This window comes from Hydractinia symbiolongicarpus, chromosome 8, assembly GCF_029227915.1.
Source record: "Hydractinia symbiolongicarpus strain clone_291-10 chromosome 8, HSymV2.1, whole genome shotgun sequence".
In the NCBI taxonomy this organism is placed as follows: Eukaryota; Metazoa; Cnidaria; class Hydrozoa; order Anthoathecata; family Hydractiniidae; genus Hydractinia; species Hydractinia symbiolongicarpus.
In genome coordinates this window covers 24696965-24715231 of record NC_079882.1, presented here as the reverse complement: position 1 = coordinate 24715231, position 18267 = coordinate 24696965, and the positions used below count along the sequence as shown (strand labels likewise).

At 33.8% G+C, this 18267-nt stretch overlaps 1 protein-coding gene across 1 annotated transcript; it reads right to left on the bottom strand.

Annotated features, from left to right (window-relative positions):
- Nucleotides 1-344: 344 nt before the first annotated feature.
- LOC130654464 (heat shock 70 kDa protein 14-like) lies at nucleotides 345-13639 on the bottom strand. The gene is made up of 17 exons (XM_057457049.1): nucleotides 13370-13639; nucleotides 12866-12946; nucleotides 12694-12776; nucleotides 12154-12202; nucleotides 11953-12058; nucleotides 11409-11499; nucleotides 10673-10746; nucleotides 10399-10429; nucleotides 10022-10183; nucleotides 9619-9774; nucleotides 9373-9475; nucleotides 9093-9221; nucleotides 8860-8940; nucleotides 8666-8764; nucleotides 8144-8212; nucleotides 8001-8065; nucleotides 345-503 (listed from the first exon to the last, which is right to left on the bottom strand). Exons 1-17 carry the CDS (start codon nucleotides 13424-13426, stop codon nucleotides 422-424), a joined length of 1518 nt encoding a protein of 505 aa, XP_057313032.1. The 5' UTR covers nucleotides 13427-13639; the 3' UTR covers nucleotides 345-421.
- Between the last annotated feature and the right edge of the window lie 4628 nt (nucleotides 13640-18267).

The window sequence follows — 18267 nt, the reverse complement described above, 5'->3', positions numbered from 1 at the left end:
CTACTTACCTTTTATAAAGTGGTATCAAATTTTTACCAGGAAATCCAATTTCGCGATATTGCGCGTAATTTGCGGCTTTTTAGAACCGCAAAATATTTTGACATTAAAGCAAAAAATAACTTATTTCAAAAATATAGCCAAAAAAGGCGGGAAAATCGCGAATCAAAATCGCACGGTATTAATGGTATGTTGGAATATCTTCCGCAATTTTACGACACCTGTATAGAAAAAATAAAATTTTGTTTTATTTAGGCGCATCTAAATTTCCCTGTTCTTAATAACGTAGTAGAAATTTTAACAGCGATAACTCTACCATGAAAATAATGATAATAAGTAGACAAAAATTCACAAATAAAAAAAAAATTAGTCATGCTCATGATAGCTTTACAAAAATTATTTAGTAACAGATAACAAGGATGCATCATGTGTGTTCGATCTCTATAGTAAGTTGTTCCGTTCTATTTGAGACTTTTTCCGTTAGCGTGACTTGTAGATAACCATTCCTAAAGAAAAGATGAAATTTAGTTTACTTGGATCCTCGCATTAATAATGCCACCTTAAGACGTTACAACAGTGACAAAATGAAGTGTGCGTAAACAGGTAATGCACCTGTGCAGGATACTGAATCTTAAAGATGAAAAATAACGATATCGACAAACTGAATCAGAGTTGTGTATTATGGTTTAACTGGTGGGAATTTTGTATTTCCCTTTATGTCTTTCCCTTTATATATTTTAGCCGCTTCACTAATGTTTATGAAAACATTGAAAACATATTTTCTTGAAATAGGGAGTGAGCAACCAAAAAGATTTATCATATATAACTACATAACAGCAGCACTGACAAGAGGCTATCAGCAACACTGACGAGAGGCCAACAGCAATACTGACGTGGGACTAACAGCAGCACTGACAAGAGGCTAACAGCAACACTGGCAAGAGGCTAACAGCACCACTGACAAGAGGCTAACAGCAACACTGACAAAGACTAACAGCACCACTGACAAAGGCCAACAGCAGCACTGACAAGAGGTTAACATCAGCACTGAGAAGAGGCTAACATCATCACTGACAAGAGGTTAACATCAGCACTGCCAAGAGGCTAACAGCAGCACTGACAAAGGCTAACAGCAACACTGACAGGAGGTTAACATTAGCACTGACAAGAGGCAACAGTAACACTGACAAGAGGCTAACATCATCACTGACAAGAGGTTAGCATCAGCACTGACAAGAGGCTAACAGCAACACTGACAAGAAGCTAACAGCAACACTAGCAAGAGGCTAATAGCTGCACTGGCAAGAGGATAACAGCACCACTGACAAGATGTTAACATCAGCACTGACAACAGGCTAACAGCAACACTGGCAAAAGGCTAACAGCACCACTGGCAAGAGGATAACAGCACCACTGACAAGAGGCTACCAGCAACACTGACAAGAAGCTAACAGCAACACTGGCAAGAGGCTAACAGCTGCACTGGCAAGAGGATAACAGCACCACTGACAAGATGTTAACATCAGCACTGACAAGAGGCTAACAGCAACACTGGCAAGAGGCTAACAGCACCACTGGCAAGGGGATAACAGCACCACTGACAAGAGGCTAACAGCACCACTGAGAAGAGGCTAACAGCAACACTGACAAAGACTTACAGCAGCACTGACAAGAGGTTAACATCAGCACTGACAAGAGGCTAACATCATCACTGACAAGAGGTTAACATCAGCACTGACGAGGCTAACAGCAGCACTGACAAAGGCTAACAGCAACACTGACAGGAGGTTAACATTAGCACTGACAAGAGGCAACAGTAACACTGACAAGAGGCTAACATCATCACTGACAAGAGGTTAACATCAGCACTGACAAGAGGCTAACATCATCACTGACAAGAGGTTAACATCAGCACTGACAAGAGGCTAACAGCAACACTGACAAGAAGCTAACAGCAACACTGGCAAGAGGCTAATAGCACCACTGGCAAGAGGCTAACAGCTGCACTGGCAAGAGGATAACAGCACCACTGACAAGATGTTAACATCAGCACTGACAAGAGGCTAACAGCAACACTGGCAAGAGGCTAACAGCACCACTGGCAAGAGGATAACAGCACCACTGACAAGAGGCTAACAGCACCACTGAGAAGAGGCTAACAGCAACACTGACAAAGACTTACAGCAGCATTGACAAGAGGTTAACATCAGCACTGACAAGAGGCTAACATCGTCACTGACAAGAGGTTAACATCAGCACTGACGAGGCTAACAGCAGCACTGTCAAAGGCTAACAGCAACACTGACAGGAGGTGAACATTAGCACTGACAAGAGGCAACAATAACACTGACAAGAGGCTAACAGAAGCACCGGCAAGAGGCTGATAGTTCAAGTAAATCATTATCGCCGCAACATCGAAATTAATTTTCGCGAAATATAGACAAAAAGAACAATACATATAGGTGAATATTTATCATAGCACATCCGTATTTTATTCTCAACAGAGAATTATTATTTATTATTATTATTAATTTATTTATAGTTGACAAATTTACAAGAAAATGTAGCTCTGAGGCTAATTAAAGTCAACTTTAAAAACATTAAAAACAATAAATAACTGAATATAAAAAATCTATAAGGAATACCGTATATACCATTTTAAATAATATAAATAATATGTCAAAAATATGTCAAGGCTATGTAGTGGTGGTTCCAGGAACTCAGTCAAACTTCCCAGGCAGGGGTCGAGAGAAAATAATATACAACCAGATAATAAGGCTAGAACATTCTCATATGATACCACCCCACCTAAACCGTCGCACCGCAAGACATGTTTAACTGAGTTCCCGCTCCACAACTGGCAAAGGAAGACAACGGGGAAACTAAAGAAAACCTAATTCAGGTATAAAAGTTTTGCATATTCTGCAAGGACAATGGTTTGGAATCCAGTTTCTTATTTTGTTTCTAAACTCAATTAAAGTACCAGCGTTCCGATACTCGTAAGGCAAAGAGTTCGAAAGCTTTAACCCAACATTAGACAGTGTTTCGATCCCATATCTCACTGAAAATATTTTGTTACTCTTGAGTTTGTCCTTCCTCAAATTATACACTGGTTCAGGAAAAATAAAAATTTCATTCAACATTTCTGGACCTGTTTTTGTTTTAGCTTTATACAGCTCAGTAACAAGGATGCGTAAGTTCGTTTGGTGAATTGTAACGCTCCCATTTTTTGATAAAAGCTCTTCAAATGAGGATTGATAGTCTTGATAGATAATTCTTAGTGCTCTTTCATGTATATGGTTTATCCTATTGTTTAATTTACGACTGTGAAACATCCATACTAATGGACAGTACGAAAAATGACTAGTGACAAAAGCATTAATAATCAGCTTTCGCTGGTCTAATGTCATTAAGGAAGATAACCTTGCAAGCGCACTAACTTTCTGGCCTGCCTTGTTACAGAGCTGATTAACATGTTCCTCGAAAGAAAGTTTGTGGTCTATGGTTATACCAAGCAGTTTCTCAGTTTGAGAATTGTGTAGAAGTTCATCACAAACTTTTAATCGTACATCAGTTTTGTTAATAAAAAAATGTGATTTTTCTGGGTTGGCTTTCATACCGTTATTTTCAAACCAAGTAAATATTATAATTGCTGCATATTCAACCTTTTCAATAACTTCGTTGATATTCTTTCCTATTGAAAATGGGGTTGTATCATCAGCATAGTTGACAATGTCCATATATGGAACAAAAAGGAAAAGGTCGCATAAAAATATATTAAAAAGCAAAGGACCCAAAATTGATCCTTGCGGTACGCTGTATTTTATTTTTTTCCATGTACTATAATTGTTATTTATACGTACTCGCTGTTTCCTGTCAATTAGGTACGATTTTATAAACAGCAAAGAGTTCATATCAAAGCCATATGCATGAAGTTTTGCTAGTAATAGCTCGTGTGGTATGCAGTCAAATGCCTTAGACAAATCAGTTAAAAGCGCTCCAAATGTGCCACCTTTGTCAAGACTGTTTTTCCATTTTTCAATCATACTTATGAGGCATTGTTGTGAACTGTGCCCCTTACGAAAACCAAATTGAAGTTTCGAAAATAATGGCTCGAAGAAGGTGTATATTTGGTCATACATGCATCTATCATAGATTTTTGAGATGTTCGATAGGACGCTTACAGGTCTATAGTTCGCCTTTTCAGTGCGCAGTCCTTTCTTGTGTGTAGGAGTAATATCTGCGTTTTTCAAAGATGTTGGAAATTTAGAACTTTTTAACGATTGCGTAAAATTTTCAGTAATGAATTGGCTAAAAATATCACTGTTTTCTTTGATGATGTTAGTAGGAATATCATCTTTTTGCTGCGCCTTTTTTAGATCAAGTTTTCGAATGTATTTTTCAACATCTTCAAATGCAGTTTGTTTAAAAGAAAATTTTGTGTTGCTTTTTGCGCTTTTTCTTATCTTTTCTACACTAGGATGAGATTTATATTTATATATTATCGAATTTATTTGATCTTTGGGTCTGTTTTCATTACTTGAAGGTTGTATATTTGATGACTTTATGCCTAAATTTTCAACAACACTGCCAAAATAATTGTTGAATATTTCAGTAATATCTTTATCATGAGATATTGTAGTCCCATTTTCACTAAGGTAATATTTTCACTTGTAACTGTCTTGTTAGAGAAACATGGTTTTACTGTTTTCCAGAATAGCCTATTGTCAGTTATATTTTTAACATTAAGGTTGTTGAAGAATTTGTATTTACTTTTTCTTATTAGTGAAACACAAAAATTCCTTTGTTTATTGTATGCTAATTTACTCTCTGGAGTTTTATCCTTCCTATGCTTATTTAAAAGTTTTGATCTCTTCATAATTGCCTTGTTTATTTCTTTACTCATAAAAGCTGCCTGATTATGACGTACATACCTTTTCTTTCGAGGAGCATGATTATCTAAGATGCTTAAAACACTGTTTTTGAAATTTTCAAACATTTTAAAATCATTGAGATTTTTGTCATCATTTAGAGCACCCATTATATCATGGCGGAAATTTACATTATTGAAATTCCGATATGCTCTATAATTTATAATTTTTGGTTTTCGTTTAGCAAAGTTGGCTTTTAAAACAGTCATTGTCAATTTATGAAAATCAGACAAGCCTGTTTCAATAGCCCTGGAGTGACAAAAAGATCTTGGGTGGTTTGTTAAGATGAGATCTATGTTTGTAGGGTTATCTATGCTTTTGAAGCATGTAGGCTCTTTTAATAAAGAGTTAAGTTTATATGTTGTTAAAAATTCATTTACATGTAGATTGCTAATTTCAGCGTTAAAATCACCCAGTATTACATAGTTCTCATATTTGCAGGAAAACGAATCAATTTTTTTACTTATGTGGTTTAAGTTTTGAGCAATAAGATTAGTTTTTGGGTTATATAAACACACAACTAACCATTTTTTGCTTCTTAAATTTAGTTCAATATAAAAAATTTCAAGCTCACTACTTTCACATTTGGGTTTTAAAAGTTTTGAGGGAATATCATTTCGTACATAGAGAATCATTCCTCCCCCATTGCCATTTCTGTCGAAACGGTATGCATTATAGCCTTGAATCAAAAACTGATTCGTAGGAAATGATTCATTTAATTTTGTCTCTGAAATTAAAAAGAGATCAAGGTTTCTATTAACTTGATTAATAAGAGGCTCAAACTTATTTCGTAGTGAATTGATATTAACATGCCCAAAAATTAGTCTATTTATGTTTTGTGATCTCAAATTGTCAAGAATCTTTTTCGCATTCTCGTAATTGTTTTTACCCAAGATATTTTCCACACTGCAGTTTACTGGTAGTTCAACATTGTCTTTTGCAGAATGGTTCACCCCGATCAGACCTCTGATCATGACGGGCGAGTATAATGCGTGTAAGTCATATTGAAGAAGAACTACTTTGTTCATCACTAACATACTGCCAAGCAGTGAGCGGGATTCGATCCGTGGTCCCCAGAACTGGGAGCCGCAGTCGAACCCACTACACTACGTGCAGCAATATGTTAATGATGAACTCAGATAGTTTATCCGGATGGTGTGTATACATATAGGTGAATATTTATCATAGCACATCCGTATTTCATTCTCAACAGAGAATGGTTCACCCCGATCAGACCTCTGATCATGACGGGCGAGTATAATGCGTGTAAGTCATATTGAAGAAGAACTATTTTGTTCATCACTAACTCACTGCTTGGCAGTATGTTAGTGATGAACAAAGTAGTTCTTCTCCAGTTCTGGGGACCGCGGATCGAATCCCGCTCACTGCTTGGCAGTATGTTAGTGATGAACAAAGTAGTTTTTCTTCAATATAAAAAGAACAATGTTCAGGATCAAAAGAAGGGCCAAAGGAGAACCATATGTGTACATATACAGTGATAGTCTTAAGAGGATATCCAAGATATAATCCAGAAAAAGAAAATCGTGACTGTTAGATCTTAATTGGGAATTTCATCAATAATCTCAAGAGGATGTACTATGACGAAGAAAATGGTAAATTCCATTTCTCAGGATGTCTCAAAACAGCTTAATTAATAGAATAACTATCCGTGCAACTTATCATCGTTTTCCTTATCCCCTTATACGTTTTTTTAAGAAAAACTCTTAAAATTCCAAAGGTAATTGTAGTGTTTTAGAATGGTTATTTAGTGGAATTTTAACCTTAACAAACTATAAAAATGGTTTCTATATGGCCACGTTCTCTAAATAATACCTACCACTCATGACATTACAGAAAAGGAGGGCGGAATTTTAAAGATCGAAACCACAAGCAATTACGAACGCCGTTTCTATCTAACTAACATGCACTCCGAACTTAAATGTCAATGTTCACAGTACACTTAGTATCTACGGTTATTTGGGCTGCTCCGAAATCTTAAAAGGTGCTAATTTTTGCTGATATCAGCACGCACTACTTTTACCATTGGATTGTTTTATAATACGGACATTGTTGAGAGTGCAGCTAGCGCATTTTTGACGTTGGTTACTCGAACTGCACCTCTGGCAAAGTAGTGCTTTTGCCCTCCCGGCTGCAGAGCACTGGCCAAGTGACGCTGTTTGCCTATTTCGAAAAAGGGCAGAAAAACGGACAATTTCCCAAATATTATTTCCAGGATTAAAGCATTATTAGTCTAACGAATCAGGTTTTCGAATGAGGTTCCAAATTTAATTAGGAAACATTCGTTTGACAGCTACTAAATACCGCTGGATTCCACTCAAATATCATTGGTGAAAAAAGACTCCGCTTTATGCAAATAAATGTCCGCCCTGTGGAGGTTTTTCTATATCAGACCTGAAACCAATCAGAATGACTATAATTTCAAAATTTTTGAAGAAGGTTTTTTGGGTAAAGATTTAAGAGAAACACTAAAAAAATAAAATAAAAATCATTGTATATTTTCAGAAAATATTTTAGGTGAAATTCAAGCCTTGCCTAACATAAATATTGGTTGACCTTTTTTCGTAAAGAAATAATTAAAAATATTTGCTTTGAACAAAATTTCATGTTTGCCTAAACAACTTTATGAAATGTCAAGAGAAATCAATATTTTGGTCCAAATTTTAGGCTATTTAGAAGATTTTAGGTGCGACTACCATGATCAATACAGAAGTGACTCCTTTAGACAGAATCCACTGTAACAGTATTTGTTAAAAGAAAAAGAATTATTAGAGCATTAATTTCTCATTTTCATCGGCGAAGATCTACTTTCGGAAATGATGTCTATTTGTTATTTTTCTTGAAGACTTCAAGAAAAATATTGAAAAATCGCAAAAGTCACAAAACTAATTAAATCTTGTTACCGCACCTGTAATAGAACTGGTTGGCAAAAAGCTAAACAAAGCCTTTTATTGGATATTGCTCAAGTCAATTGGTCAAAAATAAAAAAAAAAGTTGATAGTCTAAGAAGTCGGTAATAACTAATTACCGTGAAACAGATTTATAAAAACTTACCGATTTACTTCAAAATTTATGAGTAATTCTTTTTCAGAATTTTCGTTTAAGTCTTTCATAGCGAGCTAAAAAAAAGTTATTAGCATTTGCGTAAAAAGGACGAGGAGCACTGTTAAGGTTTAAAACGCAACAAAAGAGCTCACCTTTGCTAGTAGTCTCGAAGTTTCTATGTTTGTATCAACAGATTCGCACACACAGACGCAAACAGATGTCTAAAGAAAAGCACAAAAACATGACACACCCAAGCAAGACTAAAATATGCGAGTTGGAATAAAATATGCAAGTTGGACTAAATATGCGAGTTGAACTAAAATATACGATTTGGACTATCATTGACATTCATGCCTTTTGCCTTTCTGAATTTTCATAAATCTTTCTCGGATTTGAGCATTTTAAAGTATAGTTCGTTGATGCAATAAAAGAAAAGTTTTAAAAATCCTATTTAAAGACCCTAAATTTCTGCCGTATATTATTTTATGCACTGAAGAATATGTATTATTTCCATCTTCCATTTCACAAATTCGGGCGAATAAATAAGAAAACGAGCAATAATAGCCTTAGTTTGAATTTGCAATGTCAGCAATAATTATTGTATCTATAATTGTTTTTTGTCTCACTTTATCCTCATTGATTCGCATTGCAGAACGACGCAAATCACAAATCACCTGTTGCGCGTCGCATTTGAAAGTTCTACTCCGTCTTGTTGGTACTGGCGTATTTTTATTGATAATAACTTCCATCTGCTCATTCCCATCTTTCGAGATCTGTGGAAAAATAAGGTTACAAAAATATTTGAAGTAAAAATTCAAGGAAGTAATCAAATTGTACACCTAAAATATACTACTAATATACTACAAACCTTTATACCGATATTTTTTGATAAACATTGTAAGCTAGGACTCGAAGCATTTATATCTTCCCGACCTTGCAGTAGCGCTGCCTGAAAGAGAAGACAAAACAGGGTTTTTTTTAAAAATCAAATTCTCAATAAGAGAATCTCTGTAACGTATTATTTCACTGTTTTATTGGAAAACCTGTATTCACTTTCTCAGCTTAAGAAACATGGCGGTAAATCCAGTAAACTTGACCAACCTGCAGTGCTGCTCCTCGCGCAAGTAACTCCTCCGGGGAGTATTTAGTTAAAAATTCAGAAGATTTAAAGCGCTCTTTAACTAGATTGATTAATCGAGGCATGTTCGAACCACCACCGGCAAGTATAACCTAAACATTATTAAAAATAGTAAGATCTTTCTGCAAAAGTTGATTAAAAAAGTACATCACTTTGAAAATATAGTGTAAAAAGATACAAAAGGTGTGTACATATGCAGATCTCATTCGAAGCACTGAGAGTAAGAAACAATTGAGAATGTACCGTGTCAATCTGTGATTCTGTTAAATTTGAAGACTGTAATGACTCATCTATTAGTTGCAAACATTGTGTAAACAAGTGACTGCAGAGGGACTCGTACTTTGCTCTAGATTAAAATTATTTGTTGTAAAGTAAAAAGTGTTTTAAAGAAACATACTTCGACACATACAGATACAAATTTCTGCTTTTATTTCAATGTGATACACAAATAGTCATCTAACATAAGTAAAACTTTTATCGTATCAATACCTTGGAATTTGCGAATGAAAATCCAAACCATCATAGAGTGAATCCACAGCACATGAAGTTGACTGCATTCGTGTGAGGCCATGTTTGCATGTTTCAACAGCCGTGGTCAGTTTTCCTATTGCTCGTTTATTGCTTGATATATCCTCTTTATATTTCCTGGTGAAAGCTTTGGCTTATTAGATAAAATAATACAACAACAAAAAGAAAAGCAGTAAAACAAAACACAGGTAAGTATTCATTGTGGTGTGCAGAAAAGCCCTCCAATTATTACTCTAGTAGCATAGCTCTGACAAAAAAAAGTCTAGTGAAAAGAAAAAATGGTATCAAAGTAGCAGCTTAACAATCAACTTGTTGTTCCCAATCAAGTTTATAAAATTTGTCAACATTTCTCCTCAATAAGTACCTTTGAAATTCTTTCTGAAAATGTTGAACTAAAACTTTATCGAAATCTTTCCCTCCAAAATTCGGGTTGCACTTTTGACTAAAAACACGGTACATTCCACTATTAACATTCATCACAGTTGCATCCATGGACGAACCTCCTAACCGATACACTAAAATATTACTAAAAACAATTTTTTTTGCGTTAAAGAATACACCATGCAAAAATGCTAAGAGTCTTCCAATGGCAGTGACAAGCCAGACAGGCCCTATTTTCAAACTTTGCTAGCTATTCGCAGAAATAGATTAACAAATATTGCTTATTTTTTTAAAAAAACGACTTTGAATTACCATTTTTGTGCATGTATTGTAAACAAAAAACGTTTATATAAAACTTACCCATGTACTGTTGGATCTTCTTGGCCAATACCTACAAGTTACAATCACACTTAGTCTTCAGATGTCATATTTGCATCCATCCATTTCCTTACTCAGTCACTCACATGTTCATTTACTCACTCACTTAGCTTCTTACTTATTCATTCATTCAACAATAGCATTATTTCAACTTATTTCACTTTGCAAGCAGAATTCTATTCACTATTTGCACCTTTTGTCAAAAAAAAATATTCATATTTCTTACAAAAAAGTATAAAAGAAAGCTATTACTAACCATATGCTAAAAGAGCTGCAGCAGGCTCTGATATCACTCTTAGAACATTACAACCTATATCTTCAGCTGCTTCACTAAATACAAAAATATCAACAATATTAATAACATAGATAACTAAATTTTTATATTTCTTAGTGATCTGAAGTCAGTACCAGTTTAACATGATAGGCAACCAACTTCGAAAGTGATTAAGATGACAAACTAGGGTAGTCATTTGTTATGGTCCAGTTACTATCATTCTCTTAAAGCATCTCTTACAGTACCAAGTATTGGGCAATGCAAAATTGACAAATTATCGTCATCACTATCATCATTCTCAGCAAAATGTCCGTTTCCCATGCTAGCATGGTTTGGACGGGGTATATTAATAAGCCTCTTCCAATCTGATCTAGACCCTGTTAGATGTAAATTCAAATTCTTCTGCATTAAGTCTGTTCTGCTAAGTCTTTCTCAGTTTACATGAGGCCCAGGAACTAGAGGAACACTCTACAAACTGTAAACATTTTCAAAAAATTCGTAGTTAACAAATTAAACACCCTAGGCGTTTAATTGCCAATCAAGGTTTATTTAAAAAAAACTCAGGCATTTGGTCAATCTCAATTTCAATGGCCTACCGTTGGCTTCTATTTGGGGTTGGGCATTTATTACGGTTGGACTATTCGAGTAGGGTCTTTGATTTGGATATGACCATAATGACTTAATATGATAACAATAACTGGTCTGAATATGCACATACCATAAAGACAGCTTTTGCTCTTCTGAAAAATTATGAGGCACTGCAAGTACTACATCTTCTAAATCACTGCCACCAACATGTTCAGCAATTTCTACAAAAGCAAAAGTAGATGTAAGTGGATTAACTTTCAAAAGAACAAATTTTTGCTAAGTTGGTAAGACCTGATATTCACAAAAATTTATGAAATTTTGTTTGTCAATTTATACCGTTTTTCAAGGGCTTTTATGTAGAAAACATAAAGTAAAGACTACTGCAGTTAAAATTAACATATATAGTATATGCAGTTGTAAGTAAGTAAATCAGAAGAAAATATGCAGTGTAAATATTTTTTTAAACAAGAAAACCAAATTTTACGAGAGAGTCTTTCAACTTTCTGCTTGTCTTAATATTTTCTATGAATTCACATCATTTCCTTTAATAAATCTTTTATGAATTTCCGTTATATTATTCTTTTACACTTTGCTGATTACCCCTTTTTTACAATTTTATCCAGTGAAAAATTTGTAGTCTGTTTATTATTATTTTGAAAGAATTTAAAAATTACCTAAAAGTTTTGTGAAGATATAAGAAGCTGCCTTTATTGACGACACTTTTACAAAGTTATCCTCCACTTTAACTTTAAATGATATACTTCCTTTCACATTTGAAATCTAAACAAAAAAATAAACCTTACAATCAAGATAGCTAGCACAGTCGATCTAAAACAACACTAGGAAATACAAAATTTACAATATGATTTATTTACCTCGCATGATGCGCCATCTTTTATCTGATTGATATGATCATCTGTGAAGCTAACGAAAAAAACAATGCTTATACAAGTTTCACACAGAAAACTTCCTTTTACGGCAACTGATTGCAAAACTTGATGTAAATTCTAGTCTCGTACTCTGGAGACAAAATTTTATTTTATAATAAAGAATTTTAGTGTTTTTCTTCAAAGCTCTTTGACAATTTAAAGCATTTTAAATGAACAATATTAAAATTACTTTAGATTTTGGGAGTATTTATCAAAAGCTAACAACATTTATTTATTGTGACAATTTTCAATGAAATCAAGCATTCCATCACATTCATTGATAAAACTGCTAATTTGATGCATACAAACATTTAAGAAGTAAAACTAATAAAAGAAAAAAGAAAATTTGACTACTTCAAAAACGTCATTTCTGTGAAATTTCATTATACTTGTTATGCTAAACTTTGTAAGTGCTAAATTTTATTAAATAAGTTACATTTGCTTACATCCAAATTATTTAAAATGAAAAAAATTCTGCCAACTTACCTTTGTCCTATGGAGGATTTGATTTGTGATATACAGCTTGAAGGATTCCGTGTTAAATATTGCTTAGCAGGCTGACCAACAAGCTTAAAAAACATTAACCATAATTCAGTATTAACAGAAGCATTAGAAATGTTCAATGAATTAAAATGCCTACAAGCAATGTAAAACATACTTTTTCTGATCCGGTATATGCAACAATTGTTGGAGTAACTCGGTCTCCAGTTTCGTTGGAAACTATTTCAACCTTTCCATCCTGTAAAATATATTTTAGCTCTTTTTATTTTCTATACACACATAAATGCATTCACTGAGAAGTTTTACAAACAGTTGAAGCAGGAGAAAGTAAAGTATTTTTAACTTATGAGGTTGAGTATTAAACTCGTATCAGCTGGTAGAGATTCGTCATTTGGCTTTTTGGCCAATATTATGTACCGTTGTTCAATAAATTGCTTTTAAGCTACGCATTATTCAATTTACAGCTTTTAGAAAAAACAGAGCTTGTTTTTTTACATTTTTAAACACGTGGACAATCATAAAAAGCAAACAAACAACCCACAAATATTTTAAAAAAGAATTTAAGTAAGGTGTTTTTGTGGCAAGTAGCCACAGAGCCCGTGAATTTGTATGTGATTTCAAGTGCTCTTTGTTTTCTCATTTAAACCTCTATATAACTAACCTTGTAGACAGCTATGACACTGTTTGTATTTCCAAAGTGTATTCCTGCAGATGCCATGTTATAACTAAATATGCTTTTAAAACTATGATTTTATAGAAACATGAAAAAATAACAAATCAATTGTATAATACAAATACTCTAAGACTGACTCTACAAAGTCTGCTAATAACAATTAACAAAACATTTTTTTCAAAAAATACATGACCAATAACCTTAACTAGATGAAGAAACTTGTGTTACCAAAAGAAATTCAATTTTTTAAAAACTTGATAGAGATGATATATACATAAAAAATATGCTTATGGCGATTTTTTATTGGATAACAGGGTGGATTTAAGATTTGGGGGATTAGCTTTTCTTAATAGTACATATATACCAGTTTATGGCAGAAACAAAAAGTAAAAACATTTGTATATTAAATTCATCTAAAATTTTGGCGACCTTCAGCATTTTACTTTCAAAATCATTTGTTTTATTAGAAATTATGGCTGTCTATACTATGAGTTAACTTAATAGCAAATAAACAGACAAAATAAGATTGGCATAAATAGAAAGTTCTACTCAGGCCTTTAATTCAAATTGGCATTTAGTAACTGATGATGGAAATACCAATGTGTTAACAAAAAGGCAGGCAAATAACATATCAAGTTAACAATTTTTTACAGCTGTAAGAAAAAATTAGATTAGAAAATTTATTACTGTATTTCCACTTTTTAATGCTGTCACACCCACAATAATTAAGTGTTTAATTTGAGTGTTTAATAAAGGAAATATGGCAAGTGAATTTTACAAATCTTTTTGTATACATATTTTGTCCCAGGCCTCTTAAAATTTTGCTGCTGACTTTGTATAATCTTCATACTCTGATCCAAGTGGAAAAATAACTGAAAGCACTTTTTCTTTAAATTTTTAACATTGTCCTTCCAAACAACCAAAACTTTTATTTCGGTTTCCAAACCACCTTGTAATAGAGGAGACCGCTTCACTACCGTGGATTCGACTGTTGCCATAATTTTTGCTTTGTTTGATATCGCATATTCTCAAATTCGCGTTAATTAAATGCATTTTTGAAAACAACCTTGCTCAACCGCATTAATTTAATGCCTTTTCAAAATAAGTTCATTAAACCGCGTTAATTTCATGACCATAAATTTAATTCGCGTTAATTTCTGGACTCGTTAATTTCATGGATTAGGGTATTCCTTTAAGGTTACCTTCAAAAAAACAAATTAAGCTCATATGAAAGATCTTTGAAAGTTCTCTAGGAATCTTTTTATTTTTTTGAAAAATCTTAATCCGTTCTCGAGATATTTGTAATAAAAGTTGCGCTAATTATGCAAAATTATGACATGATGAGTGAGCATTGAGCATAATTATCGTAACTAAATACTGAAATTTATGTAAAATGTTGAAAACGTGTCAGAGTGAACTGCCAGAAAACATTTTTAACACTATGGCTTGTGAAAAATGTTAAATTACCCCATGTTAAAAGAACCAATCAAGAATTTTAAAAAAAATATTCAAATTCCTACACAACCTTTCAAGCTCTTTCATATGCAATTAACTTTATTTCTCGCAGAATGTAACCTTTAACAGGTCTAAAATTACTGATGACAAAAAATATCAAAATTTGCTATTACTTAAATATGACATTATAATTTATGCAGCATAATTAAATCTGAAATTCTTTAAATCTGAATATCTTAAGAATGAAAAGAAAAGACTTGTTAACCAACTTTTTAAGCTCTATAATATATATAAGCCCAACATTTTATATTTTGGGATCCCTTTAATCTATATAATAATACGCCAGTTCTGTCTGTCTGTGACTTTTGCAAAGTGGATTACATTCTTCACTATTTTCTTTGATAAAGTCTGTAAAACATCGCCCATAAAATTGTTCTGTAATTTATCAAACTTTTAACGTTAAAATAACATTAACGCCAAGGGAAAGTATATTGAATTAATGAAGCCATTACATTGCACTTAAAACTTTGAAGCTAAATAATTTGGAAACGAGGTGGTGACGTCAATGATTTTTCACCATGTGGGTAACTAGGGACCACCTAGGACTAATTTGGGTAATTTTCCCGAACCTGGGTCCCCAAATCCGTTTCGGAATGGATGGCTTAATGATGTCATCAAAAAACCTTCAAACCCTAATATCTCTTCAACGGTTTGTCAAAAGTAGATGATCCTATACATTTTCTTGATCAGCGTTTCAAGATCTATACAGTGAAGGCAACATGAAAACAAGGTACTAATTTCTTTTTGTGGATGGGTTGCTGACGTCATCAAAATTCAAATGGCACTTCTTTTTCATTTTTATCCTGCCTTGGTGAATTTCTCCACGGGCCTTATCGACTAGTGCATATATAAAAAAAAACCTCACTGTACCTACAATCCTAGACATAATATAATGGGAAAGGGATAGAATTCCAAAATCGCAACCGAACACAAAAAAAGAATGCGGTTATCTAAGTGACACACACACACACACACACTGCGAACTTGTTGTCAAGTCCACTTGTCAAAATATTTACAGGGGACAGTAGGATTTAAGGTTTACATGGGGCAGTAGGATTTAAGGTTATTTCGTTAGGTCTAAAATAATAAAGGGTTCTAGTTTTTATTAACTTCAGCATGCCCCACTTTCTACATGTTTTAAACATTTCCGGGTGGTGGAGGTGTGGTAGTGGATCGTTTCATAATGCACACGTGTAACTAGTGCATTTTCAACATTAGTTACTCTGCTTACACCACTGCCAAAGTAGAACTTTTTCAGCCTATCACTCGCAGAACATTGACCAAGTTATGCTGTTTGCCAATTTTAAGAAAGGACTGAAAAAGACAATTTTGTAGCTAAATATTACGTAGTGTAGCTATATTCGTACGCACTTTTGCCCATTTTTGCGTATGTATATGTTCATCCGCTATTCGTACGTAAAGTGCTTTAGGGTTAGGGTTAGGATTCTTTTTCCTTTTTTCTACGTATGAATAGCGCTACGCACTATTAATACGCAGTTTATGTCATATTAAAGTGCGTACGAATATACAGTTCCTAAATATTATTTCCAGACTTCTTGTAGCTAGGCCAAAAGAATATGGTGGTTTTGAAAAACTTGTAATAACATGGAAAAAGAAAACCTATTCGTGGATAATGCTTAAGGTAAGAAAAGAAACCATAAATTTGAATAAAAATCTCCAGAAAAAACAGAACCAAAAAAAACGCAGCAGCACATGTCCTCCCATATGGCTGTAGTAACGTATAGCTTTTAGTACATGTTTGACGTATCGGACTTGCGTCACTCTGAATGGTCTCTAACTAACGCCCTGGGTGTTAACTAAATTTTTGAGATATTGAGAAGATATGTATTGTGGGATGGGGTCATTAAGACAGAGAGTAGGTGTTTATGAAAAAACAATACGAACACTTATTTTAAGGCGTTTTTCAATAATATAGGGCGGGGGAGTTTATTGGGTACGAGCGCGTAGCAGAAATTGGACGTTTTTTATGGCAATCAGTTTTCAAGTATATTACACTTAGGAGGTTACACCAGCCTCGTTCCCGGGGCTTCCGAGGTTGTTTTTTTACAACGTGGTGCATATGGTCCATGCAGTACTAACATCGTCTTTAAAGGGCTTGTTAGATGTCTACGCTAGCGAACTATCGATAACTCGTGATGTACGTTTTAATTTTATATATAGTCACACTTGTTTGCTTGCGGAGGAGTGTATTGGCTTAGTGGATTTCCATGTTGTTTCTATCCGTGGAACAAAAAAGGTTAAATTTTCGTATGTTGTCAATACGAGACCATGGAAGTTGCAAAATATCCCGTAAAAGAGAAATCTTATTATTTCTTTTTCATATTTTTTTTATAGCAAACCAAGCAAAAAGTCAGTTAGTTAAGCTTCTTCACTTTTAGAATCTTATTTACAAAATCTTAAGTTTAGAAAATTTTTAAAAATAATAAATCTTTAACCTTATAAGATGTTTTTATTATTTTGCATATGCAGCCTGAAAAGCAAACAATTGCAATGCAAAATCTAAGTAAAATTCATGCTGCAAAAATCATGCTTGGACAGGTGTCAGATGTCAAGAAAAAAAATTCGACATAATGGCTACCATTTTTTATTTGGAGAACTTGGTCGAGTTTAGGGTAAACAAACAGTCATCTACTATTGTGAGTGATTGTAAAAGTTATTTGTGGTATTTGGCTTTTGTGGTCTTAGATATGGACTTCGCTAATTGTGCCTGTTGTTGAGTGTACAAATAAAACAAGGGAATTAATAAAGTGGAAAAAAGTGTTCGCACAGAGCATAAGAGCCAGCCTCAAGGCAGGATCAAGGAAGTTTTGCTTCCTGTCGAGCTCGTTCTGTGTATGAGTTTGCAGTGTGCTTTATGTAGAATGTAGCGTTTCACATTTCTTTTTACCAATGGGAGCGTTGATTAAAGAGGGCGTTTATTAGAAAAAAATATTAAAAAGACTGTTAAAATAAAATAGTTCACATTTGTTTATGTGTTGGGCATATAGTTCTGTAGATTATTGTGTTATGAACATGAGACTTGCATATTATTCCGTGTTATTACAGTTATTAGTAGTCATTTTAATACCTGTTGTTAGGTCTTTGTTATGATTATAGTTAAAAACTTCCGCGAAATAAGCTTTATATTCGTCTGTATTTGGCTGTGATTCGTCGTATTCGCTGTAATTCGACTGTAATTTGCCTATAATTCGTCTAAACTTCTTGTAACTTTAAACCTGTAACTTTTCTGTACTCGTCTGTGATTTGTCTAAACCTCGTCTTTACTCGTCTGTACTCGTCTTTACTCGTCTGTAATTCGTTTAAACCTCGTTTTTACTTGTCTTTACTCATCTGTGATTCGCCTAAACCTC

Coding starts and splice junctions, on each gene's coding strand:
- LOC130654464 (XM_057457049.1), bottom strand. CDS start 13,426: ATGGCATCTGCAGGAATACACTTTGGAAATACAAACAGTGTCATAGCT. Junction 9,222..9,372: donor CAGAATCACAGATTGACACG/GTACATTCTCAA, acceptor AATAATGTTTAG/GTTATACTTGCCGGTGGTGG. Junction 8,213..8,665: donor TCAAATGCGACGCGCAACAG/GTGATTTGTGAT, acceptor GCTTTTCTTTAG/ACATCTGTTTGCGTCTGTGT.